At 41.8% G+C, this 22,435-nt stretch overlaps 1 protein-coding gene across 2 annotated transcripts in view; it reads right to left on the reverse strand.

The window, feature by feature from the left end:
• Window positions 1-840: 840 nt before the first annotated feature.
• Window positions 841-22,435, reverse strand: part of LOC135506901 (zinc finger protein 777-like) — a 199,309-nt gene continuing 177,714 nt past the window's right edge. Inside the window, exons 9-11 of one of the 2 annotated variants that reach the window (XM_064926329.1) lie at window positions 4,774-4,885; window positions 3,980-4,101; window positions 841-2,447 (exon numbers count right to left, since the gene is read on the reverse strand). In XM_064926329.1, coding sequence (XP_064782401.1) covers window positions 1,653-2,447; window positions 3,980-4,101; window positions 4,774-4,885 — 1,029 coding nt within the window. In that variant the 3' untranslated portion in view covers window positions 841-1,652. Of the gene's footprint in view, window positions 2,448-2,698; window positions 4,102-4,773; window positions 4,886-22,435 lie in introns of those variants that run through there. The other variant, XM_064926328.1, reaches the window with a different exon arrangement.

The raw sequence follows: 22,435 nt of genomic DNA on the forward strand, positions 1-22,435 counted from the left end.
AGGCTTAAGATCCTCAGCGTGCACATCACTGAGGAGCTGAAATGGTCCCTCCACACTGACAGCATGGTGAAGAAGTAGTGCCTCCTCAACCTCAGGAGGCTAAAGAAATTTGACTTGGCCCCTTTTGAACTTCTACAGATGCACCATCGAGAGCATTCTGTCAGGCTGTATCGCCGCTTAGGATTTTGCCTGTGCTTAGCTCCATTCCATTAATTGTTTTATCCTGAATTCCCCCCCAATCCATAACAATTACAAGCATACCCATAACATGATGCAGCCATCACTATGCTTGAAAATATGGAGAGTGGTACTTAGTAATGTGTTGTATTGGATTTGCCCCAAACAAGACTTTGTATACAGGACAAAAAGTGAATTGTTTTGTCACATGTTTTGCAGTATTAATTTAGTGTATTGTTGCAAACAGGAAGTATGTTTAGGAATATTTCATTAGGGCCAAGCTTCCTGCCATCCAGGATCTCTATACCGGGAGGTGTCAGAGGAAGGCCCTAAAGATTGTCAGCGCCATGTCTAGGTCCAAAAGGCTCCCGAACAGCTTCTACCCGCAAGCTGAACACTTAATCAAATGGCTACCTGGACTTTTTGCATTGACCCCCTTTTTTACGCTGCTGCTACTCGCTGTGTATTATCTATGCATAGTCACTTCACCCCTACCTACATGTGCATATTACCTCAATTACCTTGACTAACTCGTACTCCTGGACTAACCGGTACCCCCTGTATATAGCCTTATCTTGTTACTTTTTAAAACTTTTGTTTATTTACACCCTGTATATAGCCTCGTTATTGTTATATTTAGAAAGAACACTGTGTTAGAAAGAATAGAGTGTAAAATCAAGGAATTACTTTATTCCATCAACATCACATCAGTAAGGTAAATATTAAACTATACTTGTTCTTGCCTAGGTTTACTCTCTCTCTTAAAACAGGTATTTACACAAGCCTGTTTCAAATGACAATTTAACAAAGGGTTAAAAGGATATACACTCCAGGTTGTAATATCAAGTACAGGGTTACATTCGTTCATGTTTATTATTTCACCCGTCATCACAAGACCTGGAGCCTTTAGGCCATTTACTGCAAACAGCTTGAGGCCAAAGGACTGTTTGTAAAGATCTCATACCATAGATGATAGATAGGAAAAACCCCAGAGTTCACAAGCTTAACAGAAACAGTTGACATCAGTATAATATAGCCAACAGTGTCTGAGTAAGTCAATTATTGAGTGGCAATGTTTGCTACAGCCATATAACAGATATGAGAGAGGGGAGGATGAAAGATATCTGATTAAGGAGAACTCCTACCTACTACCCAGTGCCATGGGAGGGCAATAGGGGAAAGGGACACAGTAAGGGGTTGTTTTTGGACCCCTTCCCCAATGAAAGCATGACCTCAGGGTCATCTCACCTGACTTGTTATAAAGGTGTTAAAATTGTTTTATGAATAGAACATAAGAAAAAGCATTCAGAGGGGAAATAGTGTTACTCTTCAATAACATGACAGTGTTTTGGCTATGCCAGCACACCAAACAAGTATGTATCATGTGAGAATGTGATCATATCCAGATGCTCAACTGAGGGACTTGTTTTTTTATTTTGATCGAGTTCCCAGACATCCCTCGTGTACATCTCAAGCTACGATTTCTCCCTATTGTGGACATTCCGATGTCTGATAAGGCTACTTAGGAAGGAGAAGCTCTTGTAACATAGTTTGCACTTGAAGCTGTCCTTGGTGTGAACGGTCTGGTGCTGCTTCACATATTTCGCCTTAGCGAATCGCTTCCCACACGTAGGGCAGGCGTATGGCTTGTCGGCGTCGGTCCCAATGCTTGGGCTCCCACGTTTTGACCCAATGACACCAGAGAGCCCTCCATGACATGGAGCCATTGTTTGGGTGTTGTCGGGATTGTGTGCTGTGTTATAGGCTAGGTACCTGTTGTGGTGACTGCCCATACTGACCCTGTCTGTATTCGTGGGGTAACAATTAAGCAGCTGTGGAAGGCTAGACCCAGGCCCAGGGGGATCTCCCACCACTCTCTGTGAAGGCTGAAGCCCAGGCTGACCTGCTCTGTTCATATCATAGGAACAGGAGGGTCTATCTCTATCAGCTCCAGGGCCTGCTCCATCCCTGCACTGAGACTGTGAAGAGAAGGGTCTGGGCTGCGGACTGGATCCCTGACTGGAGCCTCTGTCTCTCTGATGACCACCAGGGCTGAGGTTGTTCAGTCCACCTGTCCACTGGTTGTGTTTTGTGTGATGGTGGAGTCTCTGTCCCTCGTGGTTGGGTCCTGGTTCAGACTCGGGAAGGAAGAGCAACGGCTCCTGATCCAGGGTTCTGATCCGGGGCCAGGGTTTGTGACCAGCCGCCTCAAGGGTCCGGTCTCTCCCGCCAGGAACACCAGTTATCAGCAGGTCCTCATGGACTGCAGACTGTAAACACATTGTCGAGAAGATAATATACAGGTTTATAGAAGTAATTCTTTGCTGTACAAACAGAAACATGACATGACATTATCAAATGTTAGCCATAGTCAAGCTCATCTCTAACACTGTGATTCAAGTACCCAAAAATATGGAGCCATTGGAATTTATTATAAATAATGTCCATATGTGTTGGTTCGACTGTGACAAGGGAAACTCAGTCCCTGAAATGATAAAAAAAATAACCAAGTCAGTCAGCGCAGAGTCAATGTTGTATTTAATTTCAACAAGATGGTCATACACTCACATAACGTGAAGTACAGTACTTTTATTACACAAAATGATACGTGACAAGTAGAATAACTTCTCACTATGGTAACTGGAATTTTGGGGAAAAGGTTCAACATTACATTACACACATCTTCACTACTTTATGTCAAGTAAATATGAATGAAGGCACTCATTATAAAACCCCGGATCAAACAACAGGACAAGGTTGTCACTCATCAATGAAGCATTTTTAGACACCATCACACCAACCATCACCATAACATCTACTCTCTCATCATACTCATGATTTCCTCAGTCCACCTCCTCCAGTTCCACACTACATATAAAAACAATATAATTAACTACATTACATGTCACTATACTCAATACAAATTAACTACAAACAAACTAACTTGTACTACATTATATGTCACTATCCTCTATTCATGGGCCATGTGCATTTTCTGCTGGTGTATCCTGAGGTAGCTCCTCTCTAAGAACCTCTTCCCGCAGTGTGTACAGGCAAATGGCCTCTCTCCCGTGTGGACCTTCAGATGCACCTTCAGCTGGTGCTGGCGGGAGAATCTCTTCTCACACTGGGGGCAGCTGTAGGGTTTCTCCCCTGTATGGACTCTCTGGTGCCTATTCAGGCTGGACGATTGAGAAAAACTGGCCCGGCACAGGTGGCAGCCGAACGGTTTCTCCCCCGTGTGCATCCTCTGGTGGATCTCCACCTGTTTGGGGAAACTGAAGGCTTTCCTACAGAACGAACACTGGAAGCGCTTCTCTTTGGCGCTACCACCTTTACTGATTCTGTCTCTACTACGGTCATTTGTCAATGGTCTTGTGTAGCCATTTAATGTTGAGGCACCGGCATTGTCTGAGGTCTGGTTTAACATTAAAGGAGTGTGAGGAGAATGAAGGCCAGAGAGTGTCTGTGTTGTTGCAGGGTCCATGTTCCAGTTGATAGATCCTATAGAAGACAGGCTGAAGGCAGCATCTGTTAGGGGGTTAACCTGAGGCGACATCAGTCTCTCTGAATCACAACTATAGGAGCAGGACGGAGCATCGCTAGCCGAGTCTGTGTCTGTTCTCATATGGACACCTCCCTGTCCCTGCAGACCAAATCTACGCCTCGTCCTGGTTTCATCCAGTCTGTTGTCATGGAGACTACGTTTGGATGTTGTTTTGTGTTCAACTGTCTGTTTCTGGTTGTGGTTAACAGTGTTGTTCCCCAGCCCAGAGTTGAGGACGCTGTCCCATCCACTGACCTCCACTATCTCGCCTCTGATCCTGGCCTGCTCAGTGATGATGTCCCCTGGGCCCTTGACTGCAGCAGTCTGGGTATCCAAGATGGCCACCCAGTCTCCTCTGTTATCCTCTAGCCAATCACCTTCAGGAAAAGGTTACAAAAGACTTTATAAACATGCAGAGAACTCTACATATGGAGTTTGAGTCAATTAAATCACCAAGTTTATACATTATATTTGTTATAAACATACACTGAGTATACAAAACATTAAGAACACCTCTTTTCATGACAGTTTTTAACTGGTCAGTCTATGATCCCTGATTGATGTCACTTGTTAAATCCACTTCAATCATTGTAAATGAAGGGGAGGAGACAGGTTAATAAGGGTTTTTAAGCCTTGAGACATGGATTGTGTGTGTGTGCCATTCAGAGGGTGAATGGGCAAGACAGAAAATGTAAGTGCCTTTCAACGGTTTGTGTCAAAAACTGCAACGCTGCTGTTTTTTTTTTCACCCTCAACAGTTTCCCGTGTGTATCAACAATGGTCCACCACCAAAAGGACATCCAGCCAACTTGACACAACTGTGGGATGCATTGGAGTCAACATGGGACAGCATCCCTGTGGAACGATTGACACCTTGTCGAGTCCATACCCTGATGAATTGAGGCAGTTCTGAGGGTAAAAGTGTGGGGAGGTGCAACTCAATATTAGGAAGGTGTTCCTAATGTTTGATATACTCAGTTTTATGTAGATACATCACTATTCCCATTGAAGTATATCTATTATGTTCTGTATATGTATGTATCCCTTACCTTGCTCCCCCATCTTTAGTTCACTCAGCAGATCAATGCTCTCTGGTCCGTCTTCTATCGTCTCCTCTTTGACCAGCAGCAGATCAGGCTTCCCATCCTCCATGTCTACTGACTGTAAGAGATACAGAGTGAGAGGATGTTGGATCAAGAAATCTGATATGAGCACCCTGCTATGGAGCATCTTCTAATTTGACAATGAGGGATTGCTATGCAAACATGTTTGGCAATTTGCTTACTTGACACTCTTTAAAAGGATAGTTTGGGATTTTGGGAATGAAGCCCTTGTCTACTTTCCCAGAGTCAGATGAACTGGTGTATACCATTATTATGTCTCTGAGTCCAATATGCAGGCAGTTTGAGGTAATTTGCCGAGCCAATGTTAACTAGCTTAGCGCAAAGAATGGAATTCTTTGGGTACACCTAGCATGCCAGCTGTACCCAAATACTTCCAGTGTTTACGCTGAGCTAGTTAGCACTGGCTTGCAAAATTACCTTTAACTTCCTACATACAGAGACGTAAAAATGGTTTCCACGACTTCATCGGTCTCTAGGGAAGTAGATAAAGAGCTTAATTAGCAAAATCCCAAACAAACCCTTTTAATGGTTTGATAATTCAAAGTCATGGTCCCAGACTTAAAGGTTCAATGCAGCCGTTTTTATCTCAATATAAGTAGACTGCTCAAAAAATAAAGGTAACACTAAAATAACACATCCTATATCTGAATGAATTAAATATTCTGATTAAATACTTTTTTCTTTACATACTTGAATGTGCTGACAACAAAATCACACAAAAATGATCAATGGAAATCGAATTTATCAACCCATGGAGGTCTGGATTTGGAGTCACATTCAAAATTAAAGTGGAAAACCACACTACAGGCTGATCCAACTTTGACGTAATGACCTTAAAACAAGTCAAAATGAGGCTCAGTAGTGTGTGTGACCTCCACGTGCCTGTATGACCTCCCTACAACGCCTGGGCATGCTCCTAATGAGGTGGCAGATGGTCTCCTGAGGGATCTCCTCCCAGACCTGGACTAAAGCATCCGCCAACTCCTGGACAGTCTGTGGTGCAACGTGGCGTTGGTGGATGGAGCGAGACATGATGTCCCAGATGTGCTCAATTGGATTCAGGTCTGGGGAACAGGCGGGCCAGTCCATAGCATCAATGCCTTCCTCTTGCAGGAACTGCTGACACACTCCAGCCACATGAGGTCTAGCATTGTCTTGCATTAGGAGGAACCCAGGGACAACCGCACCAGCATATGGTCTCACAAGGGGTCTGAGGATCTCATCTCGGTACCTAACGGCAGTCAGGATACTTCTGGCGAGCACATGGAGGGCTGTGCGGCCCCCCAAAGAAATGCAACCCCACACCATGACTGACCCACCACCAAACCGGTCATGCTGGAGGATGTTGCAGGCAGCAGAACATTCTCCACGGCGTCTCCATACTCTGTCACGTCTGTCACGTGCTCAGTGTGAACCTGCCTTCATCTGTGAAGAGCACAGGGCGCCAGTGGCGAATTTGCCAATCTTGGTGTTCTCTGGCAAATGCCAAACGTCCTGCACGGTGTTGGGCTGTAAGCACAACCCCCACCTGTGGACGTCGCGCCCTCATACCACCCTCACGGAGTCTGTTTCTGACCGTTTGAGCAGACACATGCACATTTGTGGCCTGCTGGAGGTCATTTTGCAGGGCTCTGGCAGTGCTCCTCCTGCTCCTCCTTGCACAAAGGTGGAGGTATCGGTCCTGCTGCTGGGTTGTTGCCCTCCTACGGCCTCCTCCACGTCTCCTGATGTACTGGCTTGTCTCCTGGTTACGCCTCCATGCTCTGGACACTACGCTGACAGACACAGCAAACCTTCTTGCCACAGCTCGCATTGATGCCCCATCCTGGATGAGCTGCACTACCTGAGCCACTTGTGTGGGTTGTAGACTCCGTCTCATGCTACCACTAGAGTGAAAGCACCGCCAGCATTCAAAAGTGACCAAAACGTCAGCCAGGAAGCATAGGAACTGAGAAGTGGTCTGTGGTTATCACCTGCAGAACCACTCCTTTATTGGGGGTATCTTGCTAATTGCCTATAATTTCCACCTGTTGTCTATTCCATTTGCAAAACAGCATGTGAAATTTATTGTCAATCATTGTTGATTCCTAAGTGGACAGTTTGATTTCACAGAAGTGTGATTGACTTGGGGTTACATTGTGTTGTTTAAGTGTTCCCTTTATTTTGAGCAGTGTATTTCTGGGTAACAATTAAGTACCTTACTGTGATTGTTTTCAAATAAATAGCTTCTTAGTAAAAAGAGCAATTTCTCAAGCAATAATTTAGCTAGGACTGTATGGGAGTGGTCTGAGTGGGGAGGGGAAAACTGAAAACTAGCTATTATTGGTCTATTAAAAGGATACTTAGGTATTTTGGAATTTCTTAACCAGAGACAGACTAACTCATGGATACCATTTATGTGTCTCTGCGTGCAATTTGAAGGTAGCATATCATTAGTTTAGAGCAATTGCTGGTAATCTATGGGTATCAGCTAGCCAGCTCCTCTCAAAAGCAGGGAAATAGACCTAATTTCTCCTTAGCTGGGTGGTTGGTAATTTGTCTTACATAGTAATCAATATTTATACATTTGTTAAAATTACTGATAATTGTAAGAAATTAGATTCTATCAACTTCCTGATTTACGGACTACTTTGGGTTCTGCCTGCTCTCTCTTCATTTGAGACTTGATGTGGTTTTGTAAACAAAACTCCTGGGAGGCAGCCAGCTGTTGCGTATTCTAGTAGCTAAAGTAGCTAGCTTGCTAATTGGCAAATCATCATAAAATTTGATCAATCATGTCGGACTTGGAGGTAGAAGAAGACAATTTTTATTCAGAGACTTGTTTATTTGAGCCATAATTTACTGGGGAAGAACATGCACAGTTGGACGCTTAGTGAGCACAGAGGGAGGCTGAATCAGCAGAGCCAGTAGACCAGGTGTTCTGAAACATTTTCACACAGGGGCCCGCATTCCAGCATTGGGGAACATCCCCCGTACGCGTCACGTATATTTCTATAGGCACAAACACTGTTCACACCACTCTTGTTGGTGGAGAGAATTGTGTAGAATTGCTACAAAATTAGCTTTAAAACTGAAACATTTTCTTTGCACCCCATGACAAAATGTGTAGAATTGCAGGAAAAATCTCTATACTTTATTTTCTTTGCATATCATATGAATTCATCACCAAAAATAAATAAACTATACTGTTGCATATATGGGAGGGCTTAAACAAATAAATAGGTAATTGATATTTTTTATAACCTTTATTTACTAGGCAAGTCAGTTAAGAACAAATTCTTATTTTCAATGACGGCCTAGGAACAGTGGGTTGAACTTCCTGTTCAGGGGCAGAACGACAGATTTGTACCTTGTCAGCTTGGGGATTTGAACTTGCAACCTTTCAGTTACTAGTCCAACGCTCTAACCACTAGGCTACCCTGCCGCCCCATATGAATAATGATACAATCGCAGTCAGAGAAAGAAATAAACAGTTCCTCATTGTTTACATGATTTGTATGAATTATATTTTATTGATTGGTATAATGATTTGGTATCAATACACGTTTGGTGTTAATTACAAATGACATACATTTCTCTGTTTTTGTTCAGTCTATGGCAGTAGCTTCAAAGCCCAGTATCATCTGATTTACATCTCCAATATTTGCTGTCAGTTGTCATTTTTGCCTTGTTCATTTTACATGGCATTCAGTTGATTATATTATGCTAAACTATGTGTTTTAGAATGTCTTTGCGTTCTAAAACAGTGTTGACACCTTTTCCCATTACATTTCTTGTATTTAATAATCTTCACCCCATTTATCCCTTGTTTTTTTATTTAAGAATTATTTTTACACCCTGGATGCCAGGTGGTTTTTGGAATGGACATCCTTTATGAAACTTTGCAATTCATTCAAATTATATTTCAATGTAATAGTTCTCTCTGTCGGCATGACTGCCTGTGCTCAGCATATGTGGGAACTCCTTCAAGACTGTTGGAAAAGCATTCCTCATGAAGCCGGTTGAGAGAATGCCAAGAGTGTGCAAAGCTGTCACCAAGGAGAAGGGTTGCTACTTTGAAGGTAACTCTGGGTCTTCCTTTCTTGTGGCAGTCCTCATGACAGTCAGTTTCATTATAGCGCTTGATGGTTTTTACAACTGCACTTGAAGAAAGTTTCAAAGTTCTTGACATTTTCCAGATTGACTGACTGTCATTTCTCTTTTCTGTGCTGTTCTTGCCATAATATGGACTTGGTCTTTTACCAAATAGGGTCATCTTCTGTATACCACCCCAACCTTGTCACAAACACATTACGAAAATAAATTCCACAAATGAACTTTTAACAAGGCACACCTGTTCAATGAAATGAAACCTCATGAAGCTGGTTGAGAGAATGCCAAGAGTGGGCAAAGCTGTCATCAAGGCAAAGGTTGGCAACTTTGAAGAATCTCAAATATAAAATACATTTTGATTTGTTTAACATTTTTTTGGTTACTACATGATTCCAAATGTGTTATTTCATAGTTTTGATGTCTTCACTATTATTCTACAATGTAGAAAATAGTTTTAAAATTTTTAAAAAAACAACCCTGGAATGAGTAGGTGTGTCCAAACTTTTGACTGATCATTTAATTGATCTTCTTAAAGAAGGATTGTGGTAGATTGAGAGGCAACGTGCTTAGTTTGCACTATTTCAATTCTTGCTCAGAACATCAAAAAGAGGGAGGACCATCTCATAAAGGCTGCTTTCAAGGAATTCAAAATAGCTTCCAAGTTCTTTTCAAGCATGAACTTATTATTTGATGATGGGAAAATACCAAGATAATTCAGACCTTATGGTCCCCAAACTAAATTGAAATCTGAAATGTGGTCTTCAGTGCATCGATAATTTATCGGAGTACCTCTGACTTTTTCAATTTTTTTCTGAAGCCAGTAATCTCTGTATATTCATTGACCAAATTGAGATGCCCCGTAATTGATGTTTCAGGATTCCTTTCTTTTTGTTTTTTTTTGTCGTTGAATTTTACCCACTTTTTCTCCCCAATTTCGTGGTATCCAATTGTTAGTAGCTACTATCTTGTCTCATCGCTACAACTCCCGTACGGGCTCGGGGGAGACGAGGGTTGAAAGTCATGCATCCTCCGATACATTTTTGGCAACGAGGAGGTAATCTGCAACTTCACCTGGTTACCGCTCCTGAAGATCTGGGTAAACTCTGCACAGGGCATCAGAAATTAGGACCTCAGGGTAAACCACACATATTACTGAGCAGCTGGATCCGCCTATGATCTGAGAGGTAGCGGGCACGGGTGGATACCAGATCTCAAAACGGAGTACTGAGAGAGGTAGCCTTGGACAATAAATAAGTGATGAAAATATAAATAAAAAATATAATAAGAAAAACATAAAAGCCCCTGTTGAGGGTACGCTCAGAGTGAAGTCTTCCTTAAGAGGGCCACCGTTGAAGTAACTAGCAGGACTGAGTTGATAAGAGTGGACTTAAGTGAGGTATCCTTGTTAATTAGCCAGTTGCGGGCAACCAAAAGTCCAGATCCGTGGTACTGAGTTGATCACAGTAGGACTGGTGAGGTTTATGTGGAGTGAAGGACTGGGAGCGTGGGTAATCTTTATTTTAATATAATATTTTTTTTACCCCCTTTTTCTCCCCAATTTCATGGTGTCGAATTGTTAGTAGTTAGTAGTCTTGTCTCGTCGCTACAGCTCCCGTACGGACTCGGGAGAGGCGAAGGTCGAGAGCCATGCGTCCTCCGAAACACAACCCAACCAAGCCGCACTGCTTCTTAACACAGCGCGCATCCAACCAATGTGTTAGAGGAAACACTGTACACCTAGCGACCTGGTCAGCTCGCACTGTGCCCAGCCTGCCACAGGAGTCGCTAGTGCGCAATGAGACAAGGATATCCCTGCCAGCCAAACCATCCCTAACCCGGACGACGCTAGGCCAATTGTGCATCGCCCCATGGACCTCCCGATCGCAGCCGACTGCGACAGAGCCTGGGCTCGAAACTCTGGCGGCACAGCTAGCACTGTGATGCAGTGCCTTATACCACTCCACCACCCGGGAGGGACTGTAGTGCAGCTGAAGCCTTGTGAGGGCATCTGGCTTGCTGAATTTCAAATTATATAAATAGTATGTAATTGATTAAATGTTTTGTTGATGAGGTAAACAGGTATGCCCTGGGTTTGGTTAGGTGCTATTGTAAGTGTTTTGTTATTCCTGATACTTAGGAAATATGAGGTAAGGTTGGATTTTTTGGGGACCGTGTTACATAATTAGACAGGAGACATGGGTACTCTGTAGGTAGTTTTGCACATTTGGATAGACATAAAATAATCTATACCATAGTAATCACAGTAGGCGGCATCCCAGTGTGGATGCAATACCCCGTTGTGGGACCACTAATTAGGCAATATTTTGATAATGGTATGGTTTCCCTGTTTATATAGACAAACGACGCTAACCGTTTTCCTCTTGTCTGTCTCATTTCCCCTGTGTGTACTGTGTTTGTGAATGTGATAGTGTTTGAGGGTAGAAATAAATGTTCATCTTAAATTTGAATAATAAGATATAGAAATGTGTATAATAAGCTGATTTTAAATTTGGGATAATAAGTTTCGATATGTAGCGTTATCTTGGGGTTCCGTTCAACACTGCCCATCATAGAATATCAAGGGGCTAGATGTTAAGTGCTAGATGTTATTCTATAATTTCTGGAAGACTAGAGAACTGTGGAGCATTATTCCCATAGGGCAGCATCCGGAAAAGTAACATTTTTGGGTTCCGGTGGGAGTGTATGGATGAGTCGTTGGAAACAGAGTGGTTAATTAATGTGAGTACTTACGGTATATATTGATTCTGTGAAGATATGAAGAAAAAAATGAATGTGAAATAACCATGTGTGTAAAATCGATTACTTAAGATTTGATAAATAACATACTGGGAATCTAATGAGATGCAACTTAAACAACCCATACGTAGATGTACATATGTTCAGAGTGGTCTTTTTATGGATCATTTGTTAGAGATATGGTTAAAGCATTATGAGTGTCTAAACGCTTATGGGATTTTTCCATCAGGTAATACATTTCAGATAATACATCACTATCAATAAAAGACAGTACTGTGTAGCCGTCTTCATCGACCTGGCCAAGGCTTTCGACTCTGTCAATCACCGCATTCTTATCGGCAGACTCGATAGGCTTGGCTTCTCAAATGACTGCCTCGCTTGGTTCACCAACTACTTCTCAGAGTTCAGTGTGTCAAATCGGAGGGCCTGTTGTCCGGACCTCGAGCAGTCTCTATGGGGGTGTCACTGGGTTCACTTCTCAGGCCGCTCTAGCTGCTGGTGATTCTCTGATCCACCTCTACGTAGACGACACCATTCTGTATACATCTGGCCCTTCTTTGGACACTGTGCTAACAAACCTCCAAACGAGCTTCAACGCCATACAACACTCCTTCCAACTGCTTTTAAATGCTATAAAAACTAAGTGCATGCTCTTCAACCGATTGCTGCCCGCATCCTCCCGCCTGACTAGCATCACTACTCTGGACGGTTCTGTCTTAGAATATGTGGACAACTACAAACACCTAGGTGTCTGGTTAGACTGTAAACTCTCCTTCCAGAATCACATAAAGCATCTCCAATCCAAAATTAAATCTAGAATTGGCTTCCTATTTCGCAACAAAGCCTCCTTCACTCATGCCGCCAAACATACCCACGTAAAACTGACTATCCTACCGATCCTTGACTTCGGCGATGTCATTTACAAAATGCCCTCAACACTCTACACAGAAAACTGGATGCAGTCTATCACAGTGCCATCCGTTTTATCACCAAAGCCCCATATACTACCCACCACTGCGACCTGTATGCTCTCGTTGGATGGCCCTCACTACATATGTCACCAAACCCACTGGCTCCAGGTCAACTATAAGTATTTGCTAGGTATTGCCCCGCCTTATCTCAGCTCACTGGTCACCATAGCAACACTCACCCTTAGCACGCGCTCCAGCAGGTACATTGCACTGGTCATCCCCAAAGTCAACACTTACTTTGGCCACCTTTCCTTACAGTTCTCTGCTGCCAATGACTGGAACGAATTGCAAAAATCTCTGAAGCTGAGTCTTATATCTCCCTCTCTAACTTTAAACATCAGCTGTCTGAGCAACTTACCGATCACTGTACCTGTACATAGCCAATCTGTAAATAGCACACCCGACTACCTCATCCCCATATTATTACTTACCCTCTTGCTCTTTTGCACCCCAGTATCTCTACTTGCACATCATCATTTGCACTCCAGTATCTCAACTTGCACATCATCATCATCTGCACATCTATCACTCCAGTATTAATGCTAAATTGTAATTATTTTCGCCTCTAGGGTCTATTTATTGCCTACCTCCATACTCTTCTACATTTGCACACACTGTACATAGATTTTAATTTTTTATTTTGTGTTAAACATGTTCTCAACTGGCCTACCTGGTTAAATAAAGGTGAAATAAAAATATAAAAAAGAGAAAAGGCCTGAAAATGTGTTTTTCACAGTAAGAGATGAGATGCTATATTTATTGAATAAATTATTTTTCCAAGCTATGGAGGCACTACTAGAAGCGCACAGACATTCTACCAATTCGGCATGAATATAAAAAAAATCTGATCATAGATCGAACTTAGCATTTCCTTGCTGACAGGAAAATTCAAATCTAATAGAGAATTCAGGGATGCAATTATGACTTGGCACAATGATATAAAAGAAGAATCATTAGCTTAATACACCAGTGTATTGATATTAGCATTATATCAGCGTAATCGCTCTAACCGTACTATTTGTGAAGTAATTTGAGTATGTAGTATGCTTATTGGTCATAAGATATACATTATTGGTTTTAACTATGTATGAAATGTGTTGCTTGCACTATCTTTATGAACTGCATAGTATATCATTGCATCGAGCTAGTATATTAACTATATGCTATTCAACTGTCCAGCGTTTGTTTAGCTTAGCTAAATGGTATATGGTGCCTTGCAAAAGTATTCATCCCTGTTGGCATTTTTCCTATTTTGTTGCATTACAACCTGTAATTTAAATTGATTTTTATTTGGATTTCATGTAATGGACATACACAAAATAGTTCAAATTGGTGAAGTGAAATATAAAAAATAACTTAAAATTTAAAAGCAGAAAAGTGGTGTGTACATATGTATTCACCCCCTTTGCTATGAAGCCCCTAAATAAGATCTGGTGCAAACAATTACCTTTAGAAGTCACATAATTAGTTAAATAAAGTCCACCTGTGTGCAATCTAAGTGTCACATGATCTCACCTGTTCTGAAAGCCCCCAGAGTCTGCAACACCACTAAGCAAGGAGCACCACCAAGCAAGCGGCACCATGAAGACCAAGGAGCTTTCCAAACAGATCAGGGACAAAGTTGTGGAGAAGTACAGATCAGGGTTGGGTTAAAAAAAATTATCAGAAACTTTGAACATCCCAAGGAGCACCATTAAATCCATTATTAAAAAATGGAAAGAATATGGCACCATTTGGTGCATTATAGGTTCATCTTAAAATAATAGACGTTCAATAGGTAGCCAAGTGGTTAGAGCGTTAAGCCAGTAAATCTGTCATTCTGCCCCTGAGCAAGGCAAGTTAACCCACTGTTCCCCGGGTGCCGAAGACGTGGATGTCGTTTAAGGCAGCCACCGCACCTCTCTGATACAGAGGGGTTGGGTTAAATATAGAAGACACATTTCAGTTGAAGGTATTCAGTTGTACAACTGACTAGTTATCCCCCTTTCCTAAGTGTGAAGCAGAAAGGGAATATCCAGCAGAGGTTTGTATTAAAAATATAGAGAAGTATTGTTAGGGTATACTACGTGGAAACATTTTATTTTTTTAGTAAGGAGGGAATAATCATGGTTTGGTTTCTTTTATTTTCTAAACCTTACGATGGGTGACAGTATGTGAATGGTAATATGTTATTTGTGAGTTTTTTGATAGCACTCCAATGATGCGATATTTTAGTCATTTGAAAAGCTGAGGTTTAAATACAAGGTTAAATGATGAGTAGAGGGTTTGAGCCTTGAGTGTAAAAAGATAAGCTGCGGTTGAAAGCCAGCAGGCAGTGGGACATTTGAAGTATAGGTATGAGAAACATTCTTTGATTATTGTTGCTTGGTTTTGTAGTTTAGGTAACACCAGTAAAATGAAGCAGGAAGGTAATGTCATTTAAAATTATAATCTGTTTCCATTACGTGGAAGTGTCCAGTAATTAAAGTAGGTATTAAGGTGATGTTAAGGTGATGCGACAGCACCAACTTTTTGAAGGTTCTACATTTGTTAAACAACAGGTTTATATTTAAACCAAATTAATGCAACAGATTGCAATGTTTAGATTACTGGAAAGGGGTTATGGGTCTGTTTATTTTAGACGCTATCGATTCCACTTAATGAAACACTGTATTAGGGCTCCCGAGTGGCGCAGCGGTCTAAAGCACTGCATCTCAGAGTGATTCAGCCTGGTTCAAATCCAGACTGAATCACATCTGGCCGTGATTGGGAGTCTCATAGGGCTGCACACAATTGGCCCAGCGTCGTCCGGGTTTGGCCAGTGTAGGCCGTCATTGTAAATAAGAATTTGTTCTTAACTGACTTGCCTAGTTAAAAAAAGGTTAACATAAACAATCTTAAGACGAAACAGCTATTACATATGCCGTTGGACATTGGTCTAGTAACAATACCAGGATAATTTTACACTGTTATGGAAAAGAGAGACCAGTCATATAATACGATATGGGAGTGAATTGTTAGACTTGGTGGCGAGATACACGTTTCCATGTCTAAGGGTAGCGCATGCTAAATTAAGCGCAATGGGATACATTAAAACAAACGATTCATGATTTGAGGGAGTAAAATGGGCTTATTATAATCATGTTTTGTTTGTAGTTAAAACCATTGGGGTTGCTGATTATTATATTAGTATGGTGAATGCTAAAGAAATTGACACTTTCTCTTCCAGGAGAATGGGGGTAGTCATTGTTTCTCACTTTGAAATGTTTCCTGAGGCTATGGCCTTGGGAGAGCAGTTAGTGAAATTCGGCAGTTTTATAGGTATCTGGATTCGGCGGTAAAGAGGAGCTACCAAATTAAATAAGGCCTGGCCATTTTTGTTGGTTTTTGCCACATGGTTTGCAGGCATTTTCTATTTTCTTGAATCAAGTTATGGGTACAATTTCTTTCTTCATGGAGTTATTATGGTTATGGGTAGTGATTCTAATTCCGTTTTACTTTTTTAACCAGTAGTGTTGTTTTTACACAGTCACTATGTGAATCATGTGTCAAAATGGGGGAATTACCAATCTTTTGAGGTTTTTGGATTGAAGTCTACACACCTTGAATGATATGTAGAAGTGTATCGGATGATATATAAAGGAGTGTATTGTTGTGGTGTTTGTTTGTTTTGTCTCTATACAAATCTCTCCAGATTGGGTCTGCTGGATGATGGAGATTATTCCGTAAGGATTAATTTCCTGATCCTATGACTCTGCGATGAGGTTGACAGTGTGATAAGGGGAGTATAAACATGATGTCGCCGGAGGGTAGGGCTGCCGTCTTATCGGCTCTTGACCAACCATGCAATTTTGCTTGTTTTTTCACATTGTTCGCAATTTTTTTTTTTTTAAACAATGTTGCTGCTACCATCTCTTATGACCGAAAAGAGCTTCTGAATATCAGAACTGGGATTACTCACCTCAAATTGGATGAGGAGTTCTTCTTCAATGAGTTGGACGCGAAGAATATACTAAGGACATCCGACCAGGCCCAGATCCCCGTCATTCGCTGGAAAAGGAAACGTACGTTTCGCGGAAATAGATCAGGCTGCCTTGTGAGGATCACAAGTGGCTAATCTGCCCTTTCCTTCCGTTCTGCTAGCTAACGTTCGCTGGAAAATAAATGGGACGAACTGAAAGCACGTATATCCTACCAACTGAACATAAAAAATATCTTATGTTTCACCGAGTCGTGGCAGAACAACGACATTAAGAACATATAGCTGGCGGGTTATACACTATCAGCAGAACAGAACAGTAGCCTCTGGTAAGACACAGGGCGGGTGGGGGCCTATGCATATTTGTAAACAATAGCTGGTGCATGATATCTAAGGAAGTCTCATGGTTTTGCTCGTCTGAGGTTAAGCATCTCATGATAAGCTGTAGATCACACTATCTGTATTTTTCGTAGCTACCTACATACCGCCACAGACCGAAGCTGGCACTAAAACCGCACTCAATGAGCTGTATTCTGCCATAAGCAAACAGGAAAATGCTCATCCAGCGGCGGCGCTCCTAGTGGCCGGGGACTTTAATGCAGGGAAACTTAAATCAGTTTTACCGAATTTCTATCAGCATGTTAAATGTGCAACCAGAGGGGGAAAAAGTTCTAGACCCCCTTTACTCCACACACAGAGACGCGTACAAAGCTCTCTCTCGCCCTCCATATGGGAGATCTGACCATAACTCTATCCTCCTGATTCCTGTTTACAAGCAAAAATTAAAGCAGGAAGCACCAATGACTCGGTCTATAAAAAAGTGGTCAGATGAAGCAGATGCTAAACTACAGGATTGTTTTGTTAGCACAGACTGGAATATGTTCTGGGATTCTTCAACATCAGGAGTACACCACATCAGTCACTGGCTTTATCAATAAGTGCATCGAGGATGTCTTCCCCACAGTGACCGTACGTACTAGAGTTCGACCGATTAATCGGAATGGCCGATTAATTAGGGCCGATTTCAAGTTTTCATACCAATCGGAAATCGGTATTTTTGGGTGCCGATTTGCAGATTTGTTAAAATTATTTATCTTTTTTACACCTTTATTTAATCTTTATGTAACTAGGCAAGTCAGTTAAGAACACATTCTTATTTTCAATGACGGCCTAGAAACGGTGGGTTAACTGCCTCGTTCAGGGGCAGAACGACAGATTTTCACCTTGTCAGCGCAGGGGATCCAATCTTGCAACCTTACAGTTAACTAGTCCAACGCAATAACGACCTGCCTCTCTCTCGTTGCACTCCACAAGGAGACTGCTTGTTACGCAAATGCAGTAAGCCAAGGTAAGTTGCTAGCTAGCATAAAAAACAATCATAATCACTAGTTAACTACACATGGTTGATGATATTACTACATATTATCTAGCGTGTCCTGCATCGCATATAATCTGACTGAGCATACGAGTATCTAAGTATCTGACTGAGTGGTGGTAGGCAGAAGCAGGCGTATAAACATTCATTCAAACAGCACTCTCATGCGTTTTGCCAGCAGCTCTTCGTTGTGCGTTAAGCATTGCGCTGTTTATGACTTCAAAGCCTATCAACTCCCGAGATGAGGCTGGTGTAACTGAAGTGAAATGGCTGGCTAGTTAGCGTGCGCTACTCGCTCTGAGCCTTGGGGTGGTTGTTTCCCTTGCTCTGCATGGGTAATGCTGCTTCGATGTGGTGGCTGTTGTCGTTGTGTTGCTGGTTCGAGCCCAGGGAGGAGCGAGGAGAGGGATGGAAGCTATACTGTTACACTGGCAATACTATAGTGACTAAGAACATCCGATAGTCAACGGTTAATTAAATACAAATGGTAAAGAGGGAAATAGTCCTATAATTCCTATAATAACTACAACCTAAAACTTCTTACCTGGGAATATTGAAGACTCATGTTAAAAGGAACCACCAGCTTTCATATGTTCTCATGTTCTGAGCCAGGAACGTTAACATTAGCTTTCTTTACAAAACACATATTGCACTTTTACTTTCTTCTCCAACACTTTGGTTTTGCATTATTTAAACCAAATTGAACACATTTCATTATTTACTTGAGGCTAAATTGATTTTATTAATGTATTATGTATTAGTTAAAATAAGTGTTCATTCAGTATTGTTGTAATTGTTATTATTACAAATACATAAACAATAAAAAAATTGGTAGATTAATCGGTATTGGCTTTTTTGGTCCTCCAATAATCTGTATCGGCGTTGAAAAATCATAAATCGGTCGACCTCTAGTACGTACACACCCCAACCAGAAGCCATGGATTACAGGCAACATTCACACTGAGCAAAAAAGGGTAGAGCTGCCGCTTTCAAGGAGCAGGACCCTAACCCGAAAGCCTAAAAGAAATCCCGCAATGCCCTCCGACGAACCATCAAACAGGCAAAGCGTCAAAACAGGACTGAGATTGAATCTTACTACACCGGCTTCGACGCTTGTCGGATGTGGCAGGGCTTGCAAACTATTACAGACTACAAAGGGAAGCATAGCCGAGAGCTGCCCAGTGACAAGCCTGCCAGAGGAGCTAAATAACCTCTTTGCTCGCTTCGAGGCAAGTAACACTGAAACATGCATGAGAGCATCAGCTGTTCTGGACGACTGCGTGGTCACGCTCTCCGCAGCCGACGTGAGTAAGACCTTTAAACAGGTCAACATACACAAGGCCGCTGGGCCAGACGGATTACCAGGACGTATACTCAGAGCATGCGCTGACCAACTGGCAAATGTCTTCACTGACATTTTCAAACTCTCCCTGTCTGAGTATGTAATACCAACATGTTTCAAGCAGACCACATAGTCCCTGTGCCCAAGAACACTAAGGTAACCTGCCTAAATGACTACCGATCCATAGCACTCACATCTGTAGCCATGAAATGCTTTGAAAGGCTGGTCATGGCTCACATCATCACTATTATCCCAGAAACCCTAGACCCACTCCAATTTGCATACTGCACCAACAGATCCACAGATGATGCAATCGCTATTGCACTCCACACTGCCCTTTCCCACCTGGACAAAAGGAATACCTATGTGAGAATGCTATTCATTGACTACATCGCAGTGTTCAACACCATAGTGCCCTCAAAGCTCATCACTAAGCTAAGGACTCTGGGACTAAACACTTCCCTCTGCAACTGGATCCTGGACTTCTTGATGGGCCGCTCCCAGGTGGTAAGGGTAGGTAACAATACATCTGCCACGCTGATCCTCAACATGGGGTCCCCTCAGGGGTGAGGGCTCAGTCCCCTCCTGTACTCCCTGTTCACTCATGACTGCACGACTCCAACATTAAGTTTGCTGATGAGACAACAGTGGTAGGCCTGATCACCAACAACGATGAGAAAGCCTATAGGGAGAAGGTCAGAGACCTGACTTTGTGGTGCAAGGACAACAACCTCTCCCTCAACGTGATCAAGAGAAAAGAGATGATTGTGGACTACAGAAAAAGGAGGACCGAGCACGCCCCCATTCTCATCGACGGGGCTGTAGTGGAGCAGTTTGAGAGCTTCAAGTTCCTTGGCATCCACATCAACAAGAAACTAATATGGTCCAAGCACACCAAGACAGTCATGAAGAGGGCACGACGAAATCTATTCCCCCTCAGGAGACTGAAAAGATTGTAATTATAACCCTGATGAGAGAGTTAATTATAAGTTTAATATATTGTATGTTAATATAAATGTACATTCTGCCAGTGTTGAAGTATGTTAAATTGAGGATTTTAATTTTGAGTGACAGTACCAATGTGAATCACTGAGCAATATCATTCAACATTTTTGTTGGATAATTAATTGGGTTTTAATTATGATTTGGAAGCTGAATGATTTTTTTAACTGACTGATTGATTTGAGTAAATTGTAATATGTTAATTGGGGGAATTAATGTATTAGGGATTGATTGTTGTTATGCTAATAGTGACATGGGTAAAGAAGTTGTGTACTATTTTGAGACTATTCTCAGCATGCCTTGGTGAATGGAGAGGTGAACTCTGATCCTGAGAGTGAAAGTGATCCTATATTTGATTTATATCCATTGCCAAATTGGAATTTTTGATGATAATACTCGGGAACTATAGCAGGTTTATGCTAATGGAACATAGAGTCCATAGGCAACGCCTAATACATATTGGGATCACGATGCTTGTCCCGAAGTCATGTTCATTAGGCACTAAAGAAAGAAATGTGACAAATAGGGAGCCACTACCTGGATTTGTCCAGCAAGATATGCTAATTTAAGTTTCTACAGATGGTTCTATTGGGATGGAAATTGTTATTTCTACCATGCTGACCAATGCTCAGTATCGACATGATGAATTGTTTTGTACTGATGGAAGATGTACTTGATTTAGATGGCTAAGAATTTTTGAAACAATATTTAATGTTTATATCATTCCCAATGAAGGATATTTTATATTAAGGTAAAAACTCAGTGAACCAACAGATGATCATTTACAATGATATACTAGTGCAAGGAAGTTAAAAGTTGTTTGAGGCCTCATTTGGTTTCCTCATCTGTGTAATGTTTTGCGATTAAGTTGAGAGAATTGTCAAAATGGGGGAAAGTGGTAGCATAATTACAAGATTGTTTTTACATTTTTATTTAACCTTTATTTAACTAGGCAAGTCAGTTAAGAACAAATTTGCTTGTTAGGCTGCTATGTTATTCAGAGCGTTGGTGACTGCAACTGTGCTGTCAGATTGTCCATTCGTAAATTCATAGCGTTTAGAGTTCAGAGCTCACACTGGACGCTCTGGCCGTTCTGACCTCACAACGGCAGTCAAGCACCCAAGCTAACTGGCTAACATTGGCTAGCTACATCCAGACAGATAATGAGAGAACACCCCACTGACCATTTTATTGGACCTAGCAGAGCTGTTTAAGCTGTTTTCATATTATCCAGAGCGATGGTGACTAACTGTGCAGCTGGCAACAATATAATTTAGCTTTTTCCCCAATGTTTACTGACACCGGCTTTTTTCAACGGGTGTTGAGCGTTCGTAAATTCATCCGTAATTCTGCCCTCTGGCACACTAAGACGAGTCTTTTGTTAAGACGTGTACCTAGCTAGGTAAACAATGACCCATAATCCCAACTCATGACATTACTACCCTGCATGAATCTGCAGGTAGCTAACCAACCAGGTTCAATGCTAGCTAGTGAACATTAGGCTATAACTAGTCAAGCAAATGTGTCTAGAAACCTGTAATATCTGAAAATGTAGCTAGCTAGACTATCTTACCAGTATACATCATGGTTGGACGCGACACCTGTCGGATGCCACGGTTGCCCTTAGTTTGAAGATGTAATCCGGAGACAGGTGTTTACTCCATCTCCTTAGATATCATACTCAAATTCCACTGATTTCAAAACTCGCGGTCTCCAGAAAGTAGAGAGCATACACATAACGTTAGCTAGCGAGCCAGCCAGCTAACGTTAGCTAGTTAACAGTACACTTTATTAACTTGACATTAGGTTTATGCATTTTTACTACGGGATCCATAAAAATAAAAGCAGTGTTAGACAGGATTACCTAGACATACTGACCAGCTCAAATAGACAGCGCGTGCTATATGGCAGAATAATCTAAACTAATCTCTCTGCATGTCCAGCCCACTCAATATTTTAGCAACCTTCCCGCTAGCCATGATTTGCTGTCTTTCTCTGGCTAAACCAACTAGGTTTGTAATTTAACCATTTGATTTGTATTTATAGACAGCATACAAGTTTGTTATTAAGGCACATGAAAGTTCACGTGA

Source organism: Oncorhynchus masou, chromosome 20 (genome assembly GCF_036934945.1).
Source record: "Oncorhynchus masou masou isolate Uvic2021 chromosome 20, UVic_Omas_1.1, whole genome shotgun sequence".
Lineage (NCBI taxonomy): Eukaryota > Metazoa > Chordata > Actinopteri > Salmoniformes > Salmonidae > Oncorhynchus > Oncorhynchus masou.